This window comes from Spermophilus citellus (genome assembly GCF_964194105.1).
Source record: "Spermophilus citellus genome assembly, chromosome: 11".
In the NCBI taxonomy this organism is placed as follows: domain Eukaryota; kingdom Metazoa; phylum Chordata; class Mammalia; order Rodentia; family Sciuridae; genus Spermophilus; species Spermophilus citellus.
The window spans coordinates 132412401-132425807 of NC_138192.1; the positions used below are offsets into that span (position 1 = coordinate 132412401).

A 13407-nucleotide genomic window follows, 5' to 3' on the forward strand; every position below is an offset into this window, starting at 1 on the left:
GACAGGACCCAAAGAGCAGCCCTGGGTATTTCCAGGGCTGAGGCCTCCAGAAGGGGAGTTACTTGGAATCATATTCCCGTCATTAGGGATTTTTAACAAGTTATCCACCCCACAGCCCCACAGTGGGGATAAATGTCCCTTTGCCATGTGGTGCTGGTAGAATCCTGTGTGGGCGGCGGCCCTCTCAGTGTGCTTGAAAATTCAGTTTTGCTTCTCTCCTATTGCTGCTCCTTTTTTCAGGCTTATTTAACCAATAAGTAAGTCTCCTTTTCCTAAACCGGTTGGTAAAGTGAAGTCACGTTTGTGAAGATAGACCAGAAGTACAAGGTGCCGTGAGTGAAGTCTTGTATCCCAGAGGAAATGGCTGTTGATGAATCTTGGCTTGAATGCCATGAAAAGCCATCATTTCAGAGGATATTTTTAAAAATCCGAGCAGGCTATTTTTAATGTAATAAGCCTATAGCTTAAAAGAGGAACTCTGTCTTTGATGTCATTTGGTGGATGAAAACATTCTTGTTCAATAGAAAACCAGCATCTTTTTCATGCTCATTGGAGATCAGTTCAGGCAACATACTGATATTCATTCAGATATAAATGCCGTATTCACTTTGAAATGCAAATTGTTTAAAGAAAAATAGCATATGGTGGAGGTAAGTACCTTTTCAAATCAACTCTTACACTTTAGGGATGTAAGTACAGCTGAAATTATTCTTTGGAGAGAATCTGGTGCTTTTGACACATGGAAGCGTGCACTAATCAAGGCTGCCCGCTAGCACACACACATATCCATATCAAGGAAGTGGCGCTGGGAGGACATGGATTAGCATGGTAATGCCACCGCCCCCTGCTAATCAGGGAGCCAGCTGATCCAGAGAGGGGCTATTGAGGAGATGGTCTTTCTGAGCTCTGAAGGGACCAGGTAGCCAGCAAATGCTGAGAGGTCCTTTCCCCGCCACCTTCATGTGGAAGGCTGCATCGGGTGCTGTTGGGAGCTGGCCCACCCTTCAGGGCCTGTTACTGGTGATGCTGCCATTTTGTCCAACCCAGTTCTCACGGACACTTCCCGACCTGGCTTCTGCTTTCAGATGACATTTTTTAACTTTTTCGGTAAATTTGAAGGTACAAAATCCTAAATTCTAGCTGGGTGTGCAGGTGACCAGTGCTCACATCAAGAGGCAGCAGGCAGCCAGTCCTAAGGAAGCCCCCGGGCCCCCTGGTACCCTCCACACACACACACACACACACACACACGCCGTCACCTCTTACTTGTCACTCCTCAGGTGACATGTGCTTGTCATCCCTGAGCCGTTGGACAGCAGGGACTGCCCAGCTCTCTTGCTCACCACCTTCGGCTCCATGGTCCGTCTGCAGTTCCTCCCATGGCCACCCTGTGGCCAGCTCCTTTGCTCTTGGTGGCGTGAGGAACTCCACATGTGTATGCCACGTTGTACCATGCTGAGTGGGACACTTTGGTCACTTCCAGTGTGGGACCATGAGGAGTGACGCTGCCCGGGACACCTGGAACATTTTAGTGTAGAGGATTAGAAGGAAGAGGAAGTCTTGTGGGAGAAAGAGATGGACAGGATTTGAGATGCTGTGTGAAAGCCTTGCACTGTGGGTCTGTCAGAGCGCACCTGAGGATGTCCTGGAGAGTGTCAGGTGGTGTCTCTCCCTCCATCTGCCCTTGACCTAACTGGGTCAGACTCCCAAGTCTGAGCTCAAGGCATTGTTCTCAAGTCCTTCCTGGACCTTCCAGCAGGGGGAGCTCCCTGCCCCTTGCACTCTTTGGCTCCTGGGCCACTGGTGGACTTGCCTGATCCCTTCTCATGGACTAGCCTGCAGGTTTCCCAAGGTCAAGGACACGCCCCTTCACTGTGCCCAGCACCGCCCAGGTTCAGTGCAATGAGCCAGGAAGTGCAGAAGGTCAGCCTTAGGACAGGTGCCCCAAGTCCCACTTCTCATAGGGTAACGCCAGCACACTCGGTGGTGCCGAGGAGAGGAACCCCAAGCTGAGACACTGCGGTCTTTAGAGTGGGGTGCAAGCCAGCCTGTCTCCTTTGCCATGGGAATAAATATTTAATATCCCAATCCGTGGACAAAGCCGCCCTCCTCCGGGAAAGACAGTGAGTGTCCCTGTCATCCGAGGCGGTCTCTCTGTAGGCACCCCTGAAGATTATGCAGAATAAGGGGTGCCATGGGAGGCTGCCTGCGGCAGTGGGGTGCAGGGATATGCTAGGCCAGAGAACGGGAAGAGCTGGGGGAGGACAGGAAGTGCGTGTCCTGGAGGCGCTCACCCCGGAGGAGAGGGGCGTGCCCCTGGGCCAGGGGAGCAGAAGCTTCCTTCAAGGCCCCTTGATAGCGACTGGACTTGGGCGTGGTGAGTCAGAACCAATCATTGGTCCCACATCCTCCTCCAGGACATGGGTTCTGACCAGGCTCTTGGACTCCCTCTGAGGGAACAAGGTCCTGCAAAGAAAGCCATGTCCAGCCTCAGAGCCGCGGGTCCTCTGGCTCAGGCTCCAGCTACGTGTCCGTGCCTAGGTGGCCTCATGTGGCTGCCCCTGACCTCCTGCCCAGCAATGGTCTGTCCACTCCTGAGGGCTGGGGCACTCTTCAGCCTGACCTGACAGTGACTGGGACAGTATAGCCACTGTGAGTCTTGGGTGGTCTTAAGGTCAAGGTCCTTACCTCTCAGACGATCGAGTGGTTGGCTTCACAAACAAGAAACTCGAGCCCTTCAGCCTTAATAAATAACTCCTTAACCTGAAACAAATTACCATGCAGTGAGCCAGGTAGCCCTCAAGTACCTAGAGAGGAGAAGACATCCTAAATGTCTCCTTTTACGCTTACGGGCCTGCCCGTGTGGTCTCACCTAGGCAGATTCTGGTAGGTGCTGACATGCAGAAATTGCCTAGGTGGTATCATGTGGCCAATTAATTAATGACTTTCAATCAAGAACAGAAATGAAGTTCCACGATTGAGTTTGTTAGCGTATGTGTGTGTAAAAATGAGTATTACAGATTATTGGAATTAGTTTAGAATATTTGACGTTATCAAAAGTATTCGCTAAACATTTAGGGGTTGTTTGTTTCTTCGGCCTATGGTTGATTGTAAGTGGAGCAGTGCCCCAGCGTGTGACCATTGGAACCACAAATACCTGAGGAGATGCATGGCAGCTATGGGTTGCTCCCAGGGTGTCGGGAAGAAGTCTCTGGGCCCTGTGGCTGCCCAAGTCTGGCTGTCAGTCAGCAGTGGGAGGATGGCACCCCGAGGTGCACACCAGCCCTTTCTCAGGCAGCTCCGCCGTCACCTGCTCTTCCTGTCTTGCGGGCAGTCCCCCCTACTGACCTCGTGTGCACGCGAACACTTCTTTCTGGAGTTTGCTTCAGTAGCCAGTGACGGACGCACTAAAATGACTTCCTCTGCCTTCAAGGAAGTGGTCTTGCAAGGCTGATAGCCTGTCTGTCCTGGGAATGGCCTCAGAGTGGGTGAGCAGGGAGAGCACTGACCCCAAGATGGACGGATGGACAGAGTGAATTTCCTTCAGGTCTTTCAGCCATCGGGCCTTGTGTGCCTGAAGCCGGTATTACATAGAGGTTCACACTCCGTGGTGGCCTGTCGGGGTTCCAGTGGGCACTGTAGAGAGAAGACAATCACCTCCCTGATAGTCGGGCCACAGGCAGGGGTCCCGTGGGCAGAGCAGGCTGGGGTGCCTGGCACAGAAGTCTGGGTGACAGCCAGGAGGTGTCACGCCCTGCTCCCAGTGGCTTCTCTCTGTCCTTCCACCACTTTTCCCTCTTTCCCTTTCACCTTCCATAAAAATGTCGGGGGTGTCCTGCTGGGAAGTCATGTGATAGAGGCAGGGTGGGGCCAGGGAGCCCCACGAGCTGCTCTTCAGCAGCGTCTCTTCCCCGAGTCCAGCCCTGATGGGTGATGTGTGGGATCGAGGTCCCTGGGGAAGAGAAGCACAGGGGACAGTGCAGCACCAGCGCTGGCATGGATGGCCCAGGCCACCTGTAGGCCCCAAGGGCCAAGGAGAAGGTGGAGCACCCAAGCACTCCTCCAGCAGAGCTGCGCAGCCAGCCCAAGGTGCCTCTCAGGAGGGGAGCCCAGAACACACGGGGCAGCTCACTGTCCCGCTCTGCCGTCCATTAGCCCAGGAGAGCTAAAGGTATGGGAGCTGACAGATGCAGCCCTTATGGATACCCCAGGACGAGCACAGGATTGTGGTCATAGGCTGACAGAGGTGCCCCAGCCAACCTACCCCCTGCATCAAGCTTTCAGAACACGAGAACTGGGGAGAGCCAGCTCAAGAGCCTGCACCTGGGCAGAGGAGGCAGGACCCGAGGCTTCCACCCGGAGTCTGTGCCCTTCCTGCTCGAGTGCCTTCCAGAGCAGGGGTCTGCAGTGGGGCACCGCGGCTACAGGTGTTTGTCTTACTAGTTAGTTTGTTTGGGGGTTTGTTTTTTAATTAACCTGAGTGCTGCAGCCGGTCCATGCAGACTTAATGTGCCCTGAGTCACCTGGACACCTTACTGGACTTCCAGGGCCAGGGTGCCTGGGACTCTGCGTTCCCGGAGCACTCCCAGGCCATGCCTCTGCGCCGGGCCCTTGGCTGCAAGGTTCTCAGCTTCCTGCGTTACTTCCAGCAGTTTTCTGGACTCAGGTTAGACCAGCTGTGACTAATTTCTTTTATGGTCCCAGTTCAGGCAATGGCATAAAATAGGTATCTAAAGGTAGGAATATATTTTCTAAAGCAAGACCCTTTGTCTCCGTAAGCTCCTGTGTGGTAGGGCCCCACCCTGCCCCTCGGTGAACTAACTTTCCAGGCTGCACATGGTGACATGAGGCCACTTGTTTGGGGAGAGCCCTGGTTCCTCTCCCTGGCCCCTAAATCGCCGGAGTGCTTTTGAAAATGCATATTCCCCAAGCTTATCCCCAGACCTCCTGAATCAAAATCAGAAGCCTGATCTTGAAGCCTCTATTTTTAAAAAGCTCCACGGGAAATTCTGGTAATTGGCCAGATTTAGGAACTGCTAATGGGCTGCACATTTAAAACCCTGTGCTGTGAAAACCCTCCACTGAAACAGTTTAGAACTTAATTGGCTCTGAACTAAAACAATTGAAGAAAAGTTTAAAAAAAAAAAAGAACCAACCAGCCCCTCTAGATCTAACAGACTGATTCAGGAGCTGCAGGTATGATTGGCTGAGCTTTAGAGAAAAGCACTTAATTATGTTTTTGAGTCTACAATTGGTGTGACCAGATAATAATTCATTTTGATGTTGAGCAACTGATTGAAATCATTAAGTGTACAATGGAATCATTTTTCATCACAGCCCACACGCACTATGAAGTCGCTGGGGTTATTTTTCCTCTGCTTAGTCATTTCAAGGTTAAGAGTAAAGTTATCTGGTCCCAGAGTCTGTGTCTCCTCCATGGTCGCGTCTGGGGACTTTGATTTGTGTTGATCATAAAGTACCGCTGCACCGTAGCTTCATCCTCTGGCACCAGACGCATGACTCTGGTGGTTGAGCACGTGTGGCTAGTCTGTGGACAGGTTGGCTGCAGGCGTCTGTAGCCGCCTCCTGCCCTGGCCCCTCTTCTGGGACTGGGGGGCTGCTTTCTGTGCGGCCATCTGAGCTTCAGGGTCCTTCGCGTGGCTCCGTCCAGCAGCAGCAAGATGTGCACCACCCTTATTCCTCACTGCCCTTTGCCGTATGGTGCTTCCATTAGCCATCGCAGGACGACAGTGGCTCTCGGTGGTCAGGTACACTGGGTGCCAGCAAGAGGCCCTGTAGACTTACCTCGTGCTGCCTTCTGTGGTGTGCAGTCCGCCGTGGTGTTCACCTGACTTGTTTATTCCTAGGGAATGTCACTAGTGCGTCTGGGTCTCAGATGGCAAGCGGCGTCAGCCTGGTCTCCTTCAACAGCCGACCCGACGGCATGCACCAGCGCTCCTACTCAGTCTCCAGTGCCGACCAGTGGAGTGAGGCTACGGTCATTGCAAACTCGGCCATCAGCAGTGGTAAGAGGGGGCACACCCCCACAGACCGCGGCCACCTCCTGGTCCTCCATGTAAACCAGGGGCTGGGCAAGATGCCTGAGTTCAATGTGCTCCACATGGAGCACAAAACCCTTGGGTCCCTATGACAGCAGTACCGGTCTCGCCTGTCACCTGTGGAGCGTTTGTTCTTGATAGTCTCTCATCTGCATCATCTCCTCTGTCCCCTCTGCTCAGGGAGTGGATGTTTATCCCCATTGGACAGATTTGGAAACTGGGGCTGCAGACAGGACAAGTGGCTTGCCCAATGTCACGTGACAGGGAGATGCTGGGTGAGACTCAACATCAGCTGTCACATCCCTGATTACACGTGTCACATCCCTGCCCGACACGGCGTGGCCTGCGTCCGCCTCAGCGCACGTCGTACATTATTAGGGTGAATGCAGTCTGTTGTCGGTTTTCTAGGGTTCCTGGTGCCCCTCTAGATTCTGGAGCGTCCCTCTGTAATTCCTCACTTCTTCTGCATTGTTTTAATTTTTGACAAGTGTGGCCTGCTTCCTAGGGGACATATGTGCAAAGGAAACTCTTTTGATGCAGTTGAAACATGAATCATCACATGGGGGGCACCCTTGCTGGCCACAGCAGGCTCCGCCTGTGGCATTTTGTCTGTGGCCTGTTCACTGGTATTTAAGGGAATTCCCACTGTTGTACACAATCTCTCAGACAGGCTTTGAGAATAATCTTAGCATAATTTGTTCTAATTAAAAGATGCAGCATCAGGTCTTCCCTGAGGACCCACCAGCTGCTGCGGCAGGACCCTGCTCTGGGTAAACATCATCCTTACTTCTCGTTACTCCACACTCCCTTGGCGGAGATGGCCACACAGAGGCCTTAAAGGAAAGCATCTCCATGCGAGGAGGCAGTCAAGGTGATTGCAGCGCTGCCGCAGCAGCACAGGCCTGCAAAAGCTCGCTCCTGGGGGCACAGAGATAGCACGCACCCATGTTCAGTCCACGGCTCCCTCCCGACTCCAAAAAAGACGCTTTGGGAGACATGAGCATCTGACACCAGCCCTTGCAGGGACCCTTGGATGCTCTGCCCTTCACCTGAGCCCTGGTGATACCTAGAGAGCCCCAGTGGAATGAGTTAGGGTCATTATAGATGAGCCCCTGCCTTCTCTCCCCTCCCTGACCAGACCCATGTGCCTCAGCCTCCAGCAGATACCGCTCCTCTGTCCTCTCACTGTCCCTCACTGTCCACCACACTCTCTGTCCTTAGGCATGAGCTGCTGCACGTGGCATGTGGACTCTAATACCAACCACTGTTTTCACCCTGGTGACCTTTTTTGGGAGCTAGTTCACACACTGAATCATTTTATTTTCAAGTACTTCACACGGAGCCCAGCTGAGCCTCCCCGAGTCTGATGTTCGTGTGGTGTCACCGAGGCCCCGCCTTCTCATGCAGCAGCTCAGACCGAAAAGCAGCTCCTTTGCGAGAGAATCAGTGAGGCACCAGTCTGAGCAGAGCGGCAGTTCCAAGGTTCTGTTCGCTATGCACATGGGAGTGGTATGGGAGCTCCTGAAAGACAGCGACCCCCACACGCCTTTGCCTCTCTGCACGTAGAACGTGTTTACACAGTATCTGAAGTACCTAAAGTACAAATTAGAACTGACTCACTAGATAGCCTTCCCTCCTGCTAACAGCCACACACACGGGCATTTCCACAAGGACAGATCCTGAGACGTCATTATTTCTAGTCCTTGGTTTGGCTGGAAGTCACTTTCCATGGAGGTTTGTTACACCGAGCTGTACACGCGTGTTTACACACTGCCTGTCACACCACACACGGCTGCAGTCACCTGCATTTGAAGGCTGTTCTTTAAATTGCAAAGTAACTTGTATGTGAGCTGGGTGTCTGGCAGAGACCTGTGTGCTCCCTGGCCATATAGCACTTGAGCCTGTGCCCAGGAAATCGGACACCCAGGCCTGTTTCCTGGGTGTGGGCCTGCCTAGGGAGGTGGAGGCCAGCCAGAGCTGACCCAGTGTGGGAGCTAAGGGCTGACGAGTTCATCAGGGAGAACTGCAGGCCAGGTGGATATTGTACAGAGCGTCAGGAAGTTGTTATAAGCACTGGGGCATTTGGGACAAAGACACAGGGGAGGAAAAGGGAAATGGAACAGCCAAGGAGCCACTCGGAAGTGAAAGGGGTGAGTCATGTTCTGCAAAATGAGGAGAGAAGGGGAAGAGCAGAGTGTTAAGAGGCCAGAGTGGCTGTGGATCCGGGTCTTTAAACAGCAAAGACTAGGAAGAGGGCAGAGTGGTGCAGAGTATGGTTCCTGCGGTTCCCGGGGCCTGCCCGACACCTGTGTTTTCTGCCATGATGGTATGTCATAGCTGATGTGTTTTTGAGGAGGAAACGATAAGAGCTGATATTCATTTCAGGCTTCATGTGGATTATCTCCCTTATTCTCATGGAGCAGATCCTGTTCTTAGCTCCAGTTTCTGTAAGGGGATGGTCCAGAAGTCAGATGGCTTATTCGAGGTCTCACTCTGCCTAAGACCAAGATGCATGCTCAAGCCTGATCGCAGGCCTTGGTCTTCATTCTCCATCAGCTACCCCTTGGACCTACTTGGAAATGCAAACAGTCCGTCCCCATTCCAGACCCACGGAGTCCACAACCCGGGCCACAGGACCCAGTGACCTGTGTGGTTGCAGGCCCTGCCAGGGACAGTGTTGCATGCTGAAGTCTAGATCCTTGCCTGCTTGTGGTCCCTGCACACAGTGGCATCTGACAGCCCCTGGCATCAGCAGCTAGCCATGCAGAAGTCCAGGCTACCCCCACAGCCCTGAACACACCCCTGTCTTCCAGGAGGGCACTGTCCTGGCCGCCCTCCGGCTGGCACCATTTCTGCCTTTACCATGTTGATTATCAGTGGCCAAAGCCCAGCCGTCTTCCGTGAGCACCAGGGTGCAGAATCTGATTGGGGGCACTTCAGTGAGGTGTTTATAAGTCAGTTCCAAGACCTTTGGCATAAGCATTCCCAGGGAACTTGGAAGTTAATCACAAAGGAAACAAACACAAATAAGGGCTTTCTGCCATTCTTTATAAAGTTGCAGTTAAGGCTGGACACACTCCCCCGCTCCTGTTTGAAGGTATTTTACCCCCCACCAGGCCCTCACCATCTCTGGTTTGGATTTCGGAGTCCTTAAACACTGGCAGGGCTGGCCCAAGGAGGTGGGGCTGAGCAGCCTTGGAGCACACCTACCCGTGTGCTGAGCATGCCGCCGCGGTCACCAGCATTACTGTGAAACGCCATAACAACAACAGCCCCAGGATTCATCTCTTCTCTGCCCCCACCCCCGCCCCACACACACACATCCGAAATTAAGACTTTGGCTCCAGAGAACTTTTCAATCTTCCCCTTTGACACCCAGTTCCCCCGGGGCCTCTGCACTCAGGCAGCTGTGAGCAACTCCTAATTAGATAGATGGCTTTGTCGTGGGCCAAACTAGGAAACAGGGGGTGCTGGCTAAATTAAGAGGAGAAGCAGAGAAGAATCCATTCTGTGAAATGGAATGCCCCACTGCTTTATGACTATTACTGTTGTAAGCCTTTACATTTAAGTACCTGAGGTTTAAAATTAAACGTCTAATATAATTTGGCGTTGCTAACATGAGCCCCGCATCTGCCCTTAGAGAAAACCCAGACAGCTCTGTTCAGGGTTTCAAATTGCTGGCTGGCGAGCCGCTTGGAGGATTGGATCCCTCTTCCAACTAAGTACCACATGCTGGTTGGCGTAATTTTTTAAATGCAGAACGTATTCATCTTGAGCTTCTGCATTGAAAAAGGCTGTTCCAGTAGTACATGAAAAATTAATTTTTTTACATTTTTTCTCACTCTCCTAAGTGTTTGACAGAAGTAATTTTTGCAGCAAGAGAGAATAAAAACTGGTGGCTGTAAATTCCTGTCCTGGAACCTCTTGTGTAGATTCTTTATGGACCCAGAATTGATCTACATGTCAGATCCTGTTGTGGTTTAAACTGTTTATCACCGTAATGGCAGTAGTGAGCCCGTGAACACCAACTTATAACCCTGGGTGAAAGAAATTGGTGTTTGCAGTCAATGAAGGGGCAGCTTAGCTTTATTGATAGATTCAGAACAATTATCTCTGCGACAACTATTGGCTGAGGGTTTTCTTGAGTCTTACTGGAAGCCTGTAATTTCCTGTTTTATTAATCATTTTCTCTGCAGGTAATTTTCTCTGGAAGTATCAGCAGGAGTTAGCACTGCAGTGGGGCGCAGGGTGCCCTGGGGGGTCATTTGTAGCATACCTGGTAGTCATAGCTCACTTCAAGGCGAGAGGTGTCTTCAGATGTGTCACACCTGTGCTGAGGGACAGAGCGGACCCCATGCCCCCGTGCATTTGTCAGCCTTCCTTCCCAAGTGCCTGGGCGCTGTCCCCGTCACTGTGTCCTGCGGGTGCCAGCCTTGGCTGGGGGCCTCAGCCATTGTGTGTCTGTGGCAGCCGCGCGCCCCACCTCCTGACTGTGGGTCGTGCTGATGGCTCCGCCCCGTCCCCATGGCTTCAGTCCAACAGTTTATCTTCCCCGCTGTGGCTGGCGTCACTGCTAAAGCTGCATTTATTCACGTGGCTCTCTAGTGCTGCTCCTCAGCCTCCCCCAGGCGGCCTTCTCCAGGCCACCTGCAGCCTGGTCAGCACTGAGCACCTTCTTTCCCTTCTCTGCACAGAAGTTGTGCCCGGTGTGTGCCTGAGTGTGAGCTGGTGTGTACCTATGTCTGTCCCTGCTTTCTTCTAACCACTTGACCGTGTCTTCCCCCAGACTCTATGGTGACTGGACAGTGGATCCTGAATTGGAAGCATTTCAGTTTTGCTGACTTTTAAATATTTTTTCCCTGTTATGCTTGGGTATTGCTCTCCCTTTCTTCTCTTCCCATAGAGCCAACCCATAAAAGGCAGCAGCCTGCATCAGAGACCGCAGAGGTCCCAGCGTGCGAGCCGTAACTGGGTTCAAGAATACGAAACTATCTATTCAGAGGTTTTAATATTTGTAGTTCTAGCACTTTTTCCCTTTGGGTGTTATACTGACAATTTTAGTGCCTGACCAGCGGGTGGTGGTAGTGGGGCACCACCAGACCCACCGGGAGGTGTTATGTGCAGGATTTTCGGGGTTTGGGGGGACATGTGTCTCATCGCCTTCAATCTCATGAGCATCATATCTAGTGTCCATTACCCTGAGAGTCATTATCCCTGTCTGATAATGATTCAAAAATACTGAGAAACAAAGATCACGCACTCCTAATAATTGGCCCAAATTCAAACCGTGGTCTTTCTGATTCCAAAGCTTATATTCTCTTCCTCTGCTGTATTTTTTAAGGAGGGATGAATGCTCAGAAACAGAAACACTGTATCATAAGAATTATTTGTTTTTTCCGTAGTACTTGCCTTTTACGGAAACGCATTATCATCTAGATATACATTTTCTCCTCTCTGGCTGACCTGAACTTCCCTTTATCAATTCCTTCCCAAGCTTGGCTGGCCTTCAGGAGCCATCCCCTGGGGTTCATCATCAGCCTTCTGCGCAGGCTGGTGTTAGAGGACCCCCAGGCTCTCGTCTCTCAAAGCTGGGCACTGCTCTCCGCCGCGGGGGTCTGCTCCGCTCACCAGGCTAGTCGGCCTAATTGAAAGGATGACCCTAGCTCCCTTCTCGGCAGAGCCTGTGTTCCTCTCTCTGCAGGTGGCCGGGGAGAAGCGGAAGCTTCCTAGGGTAACTGGCCACAGGGGGGAAAGGTGGATTTTTTCCCTCCTGATCAGAATGTTGCATCTTTGTACTTTGTCTCCTTAGTTCCTTCCCATCAGCTATTTCCAGCAGCAGCTGCTGACCCAGGAGAAGCAGGACAGTCAGATGCTGTCCCGATTACGAGAAGAGGGAGCGGGAGCCCTCATGTCATTTCCAGGCAAAAACCTGGGAGTGGTTTGAAACACGGTGGAGAAGGAGGCAATTTGTTACAGCACCTGGCCCACAGTCTCTTCCTCTAGGCCATGGTCCTCAACAGGGGTGTTTTTTACCCCCGGGGACTCTGGGTGATACCTAGAGACCTTTATGCTTGTCACAGTGGGGGATGGGGACCATGCTACTGCAGTCTAGCAGGTGGAAGCAGGGTTGCTGGTAACTGTCTCTGAGCACAGGATGGCCCCAGTTATGACATGGCGTGACATTCAATATGTGCCAGGCACAGGACCCATGAGAGGAAGACCAGGAAATGGAGATAGAGGGCAGCGTGCTAACGTGGCAGTATGGTGGCCAGGCTGGACTTGGAGAGGCTGTGTCTTAGTTCCCACTAAGTTGTTATCTGAGCTGTGCTGCTCAGCATGGCTGCTTCGCTGAGCAGGAACAGGAAGGGTGAGGTCCTCAGACACGGGGACACTATGGGGACCGGGAGTCGCCATCTAGATCTCCAGACTGAGAGACTATAGAATGGGTCAAGCTCAGAGAAGTTCTTGAACTCATCTTTAACAAACAACTATACAAATAATAGGCAGGGGCACCGGACGTTGGCGGGGCAGGCCTGGGAGCAGCTGGTCTGTGGAAACACTGCGCGGCCTCTGTCTGTGCAAAGGGTAGGGGTATCCTGCCACCTCATGGCGCTCACTGTGCCCAGGCCACTCCGGGCCTGCTGGGCTCTTGTGGGGTCACACTTAGATAAAGACATTAGCAAATAGGGCCGTATCCAGATCTGTTCCAGGGTGTAGGGAAGGATCTGAAGGCAGTGTTCAAAACGATGGAAAGCCAGGGGGCAGGGCCTCCAGGGAAGCGTTCTCCAACCCCCTGCACGTTCTGCGCTTGGACGTGGTTTTTAAAAATGATGGTCTGGAGGACAAGCCGCTGAAGATCGGATTCGAGTGGCTTGAGATGAAGGCCGGGTACGGGAAGGTTCCCTGGGCATTTTCAGCCAGCGCTCGCTGAGGAGCGCTCGTGTAGGGGTGTGCGCAGTGAGGGGGATGGCGCTCAGGAGCATGGGCGGTTCCCGGGACTGCCCGAGAACTGGACCAGAGTAGTGGAGTGGGAGTTGCAGGAAGGACGTGCTTTTGATACAGAGCAGCCTGCGGTGATAGGACACCCGGTGACACCTGAGAGGGCACTGCTCCACTGCGTCCCCTCCCATCTGTTTCCCCTCCCCTGAAGGGCCTCTTCACACCTCAGGAGAACCGGGGAGCTGCTCACTGCTCTGCCCACGTCCACCCTCTCCCACTTCTGCAGCTACCATATCTTCTCTGTGACCCTCATGCAAGGGACAGGGTGTCCCTTCCACCCTCCAGCCCATCCTTGTTGACTCCCAAGGGCTCCACTGCTGCAGATGCCCACCCCTCTGAGCCTCGCCTC

The 13407-nt window shown here is 52.7% G+C and overlaps 1 protein-coding gene across 10 annotated transcripts in view; it reads left to right on the forward strand.

Annotated features, from left to right (window-relative positions):
- The window catches only part of AGAP1 (ArfGAP with GTPase domain, ankyrin repeat and PH domain 1), a 496078-nt gene that overhangs the window by 343747 nt on the left and 138924 nt on the right, over positions 1–13407 (forward strand). For 8 of the 10 annotated variants that reach the window (XM_081261162.1, XM_081261161.1, XM_081261163.1 and 5 more), the window contains one exon: positions 5868–6026. The exons of the other annotated variants lie outside the window; for them this stretch is intronic. In XM_081261162.1, coding sequence (XP_081117288.1) covers positions 5868–6026 — 159 coding nt within the window. The remainder of the gene's footprint in view (positions 1–5867; positions 6027–13407) is intronic. 10 annotated transcript variants of the gene reach the window in all.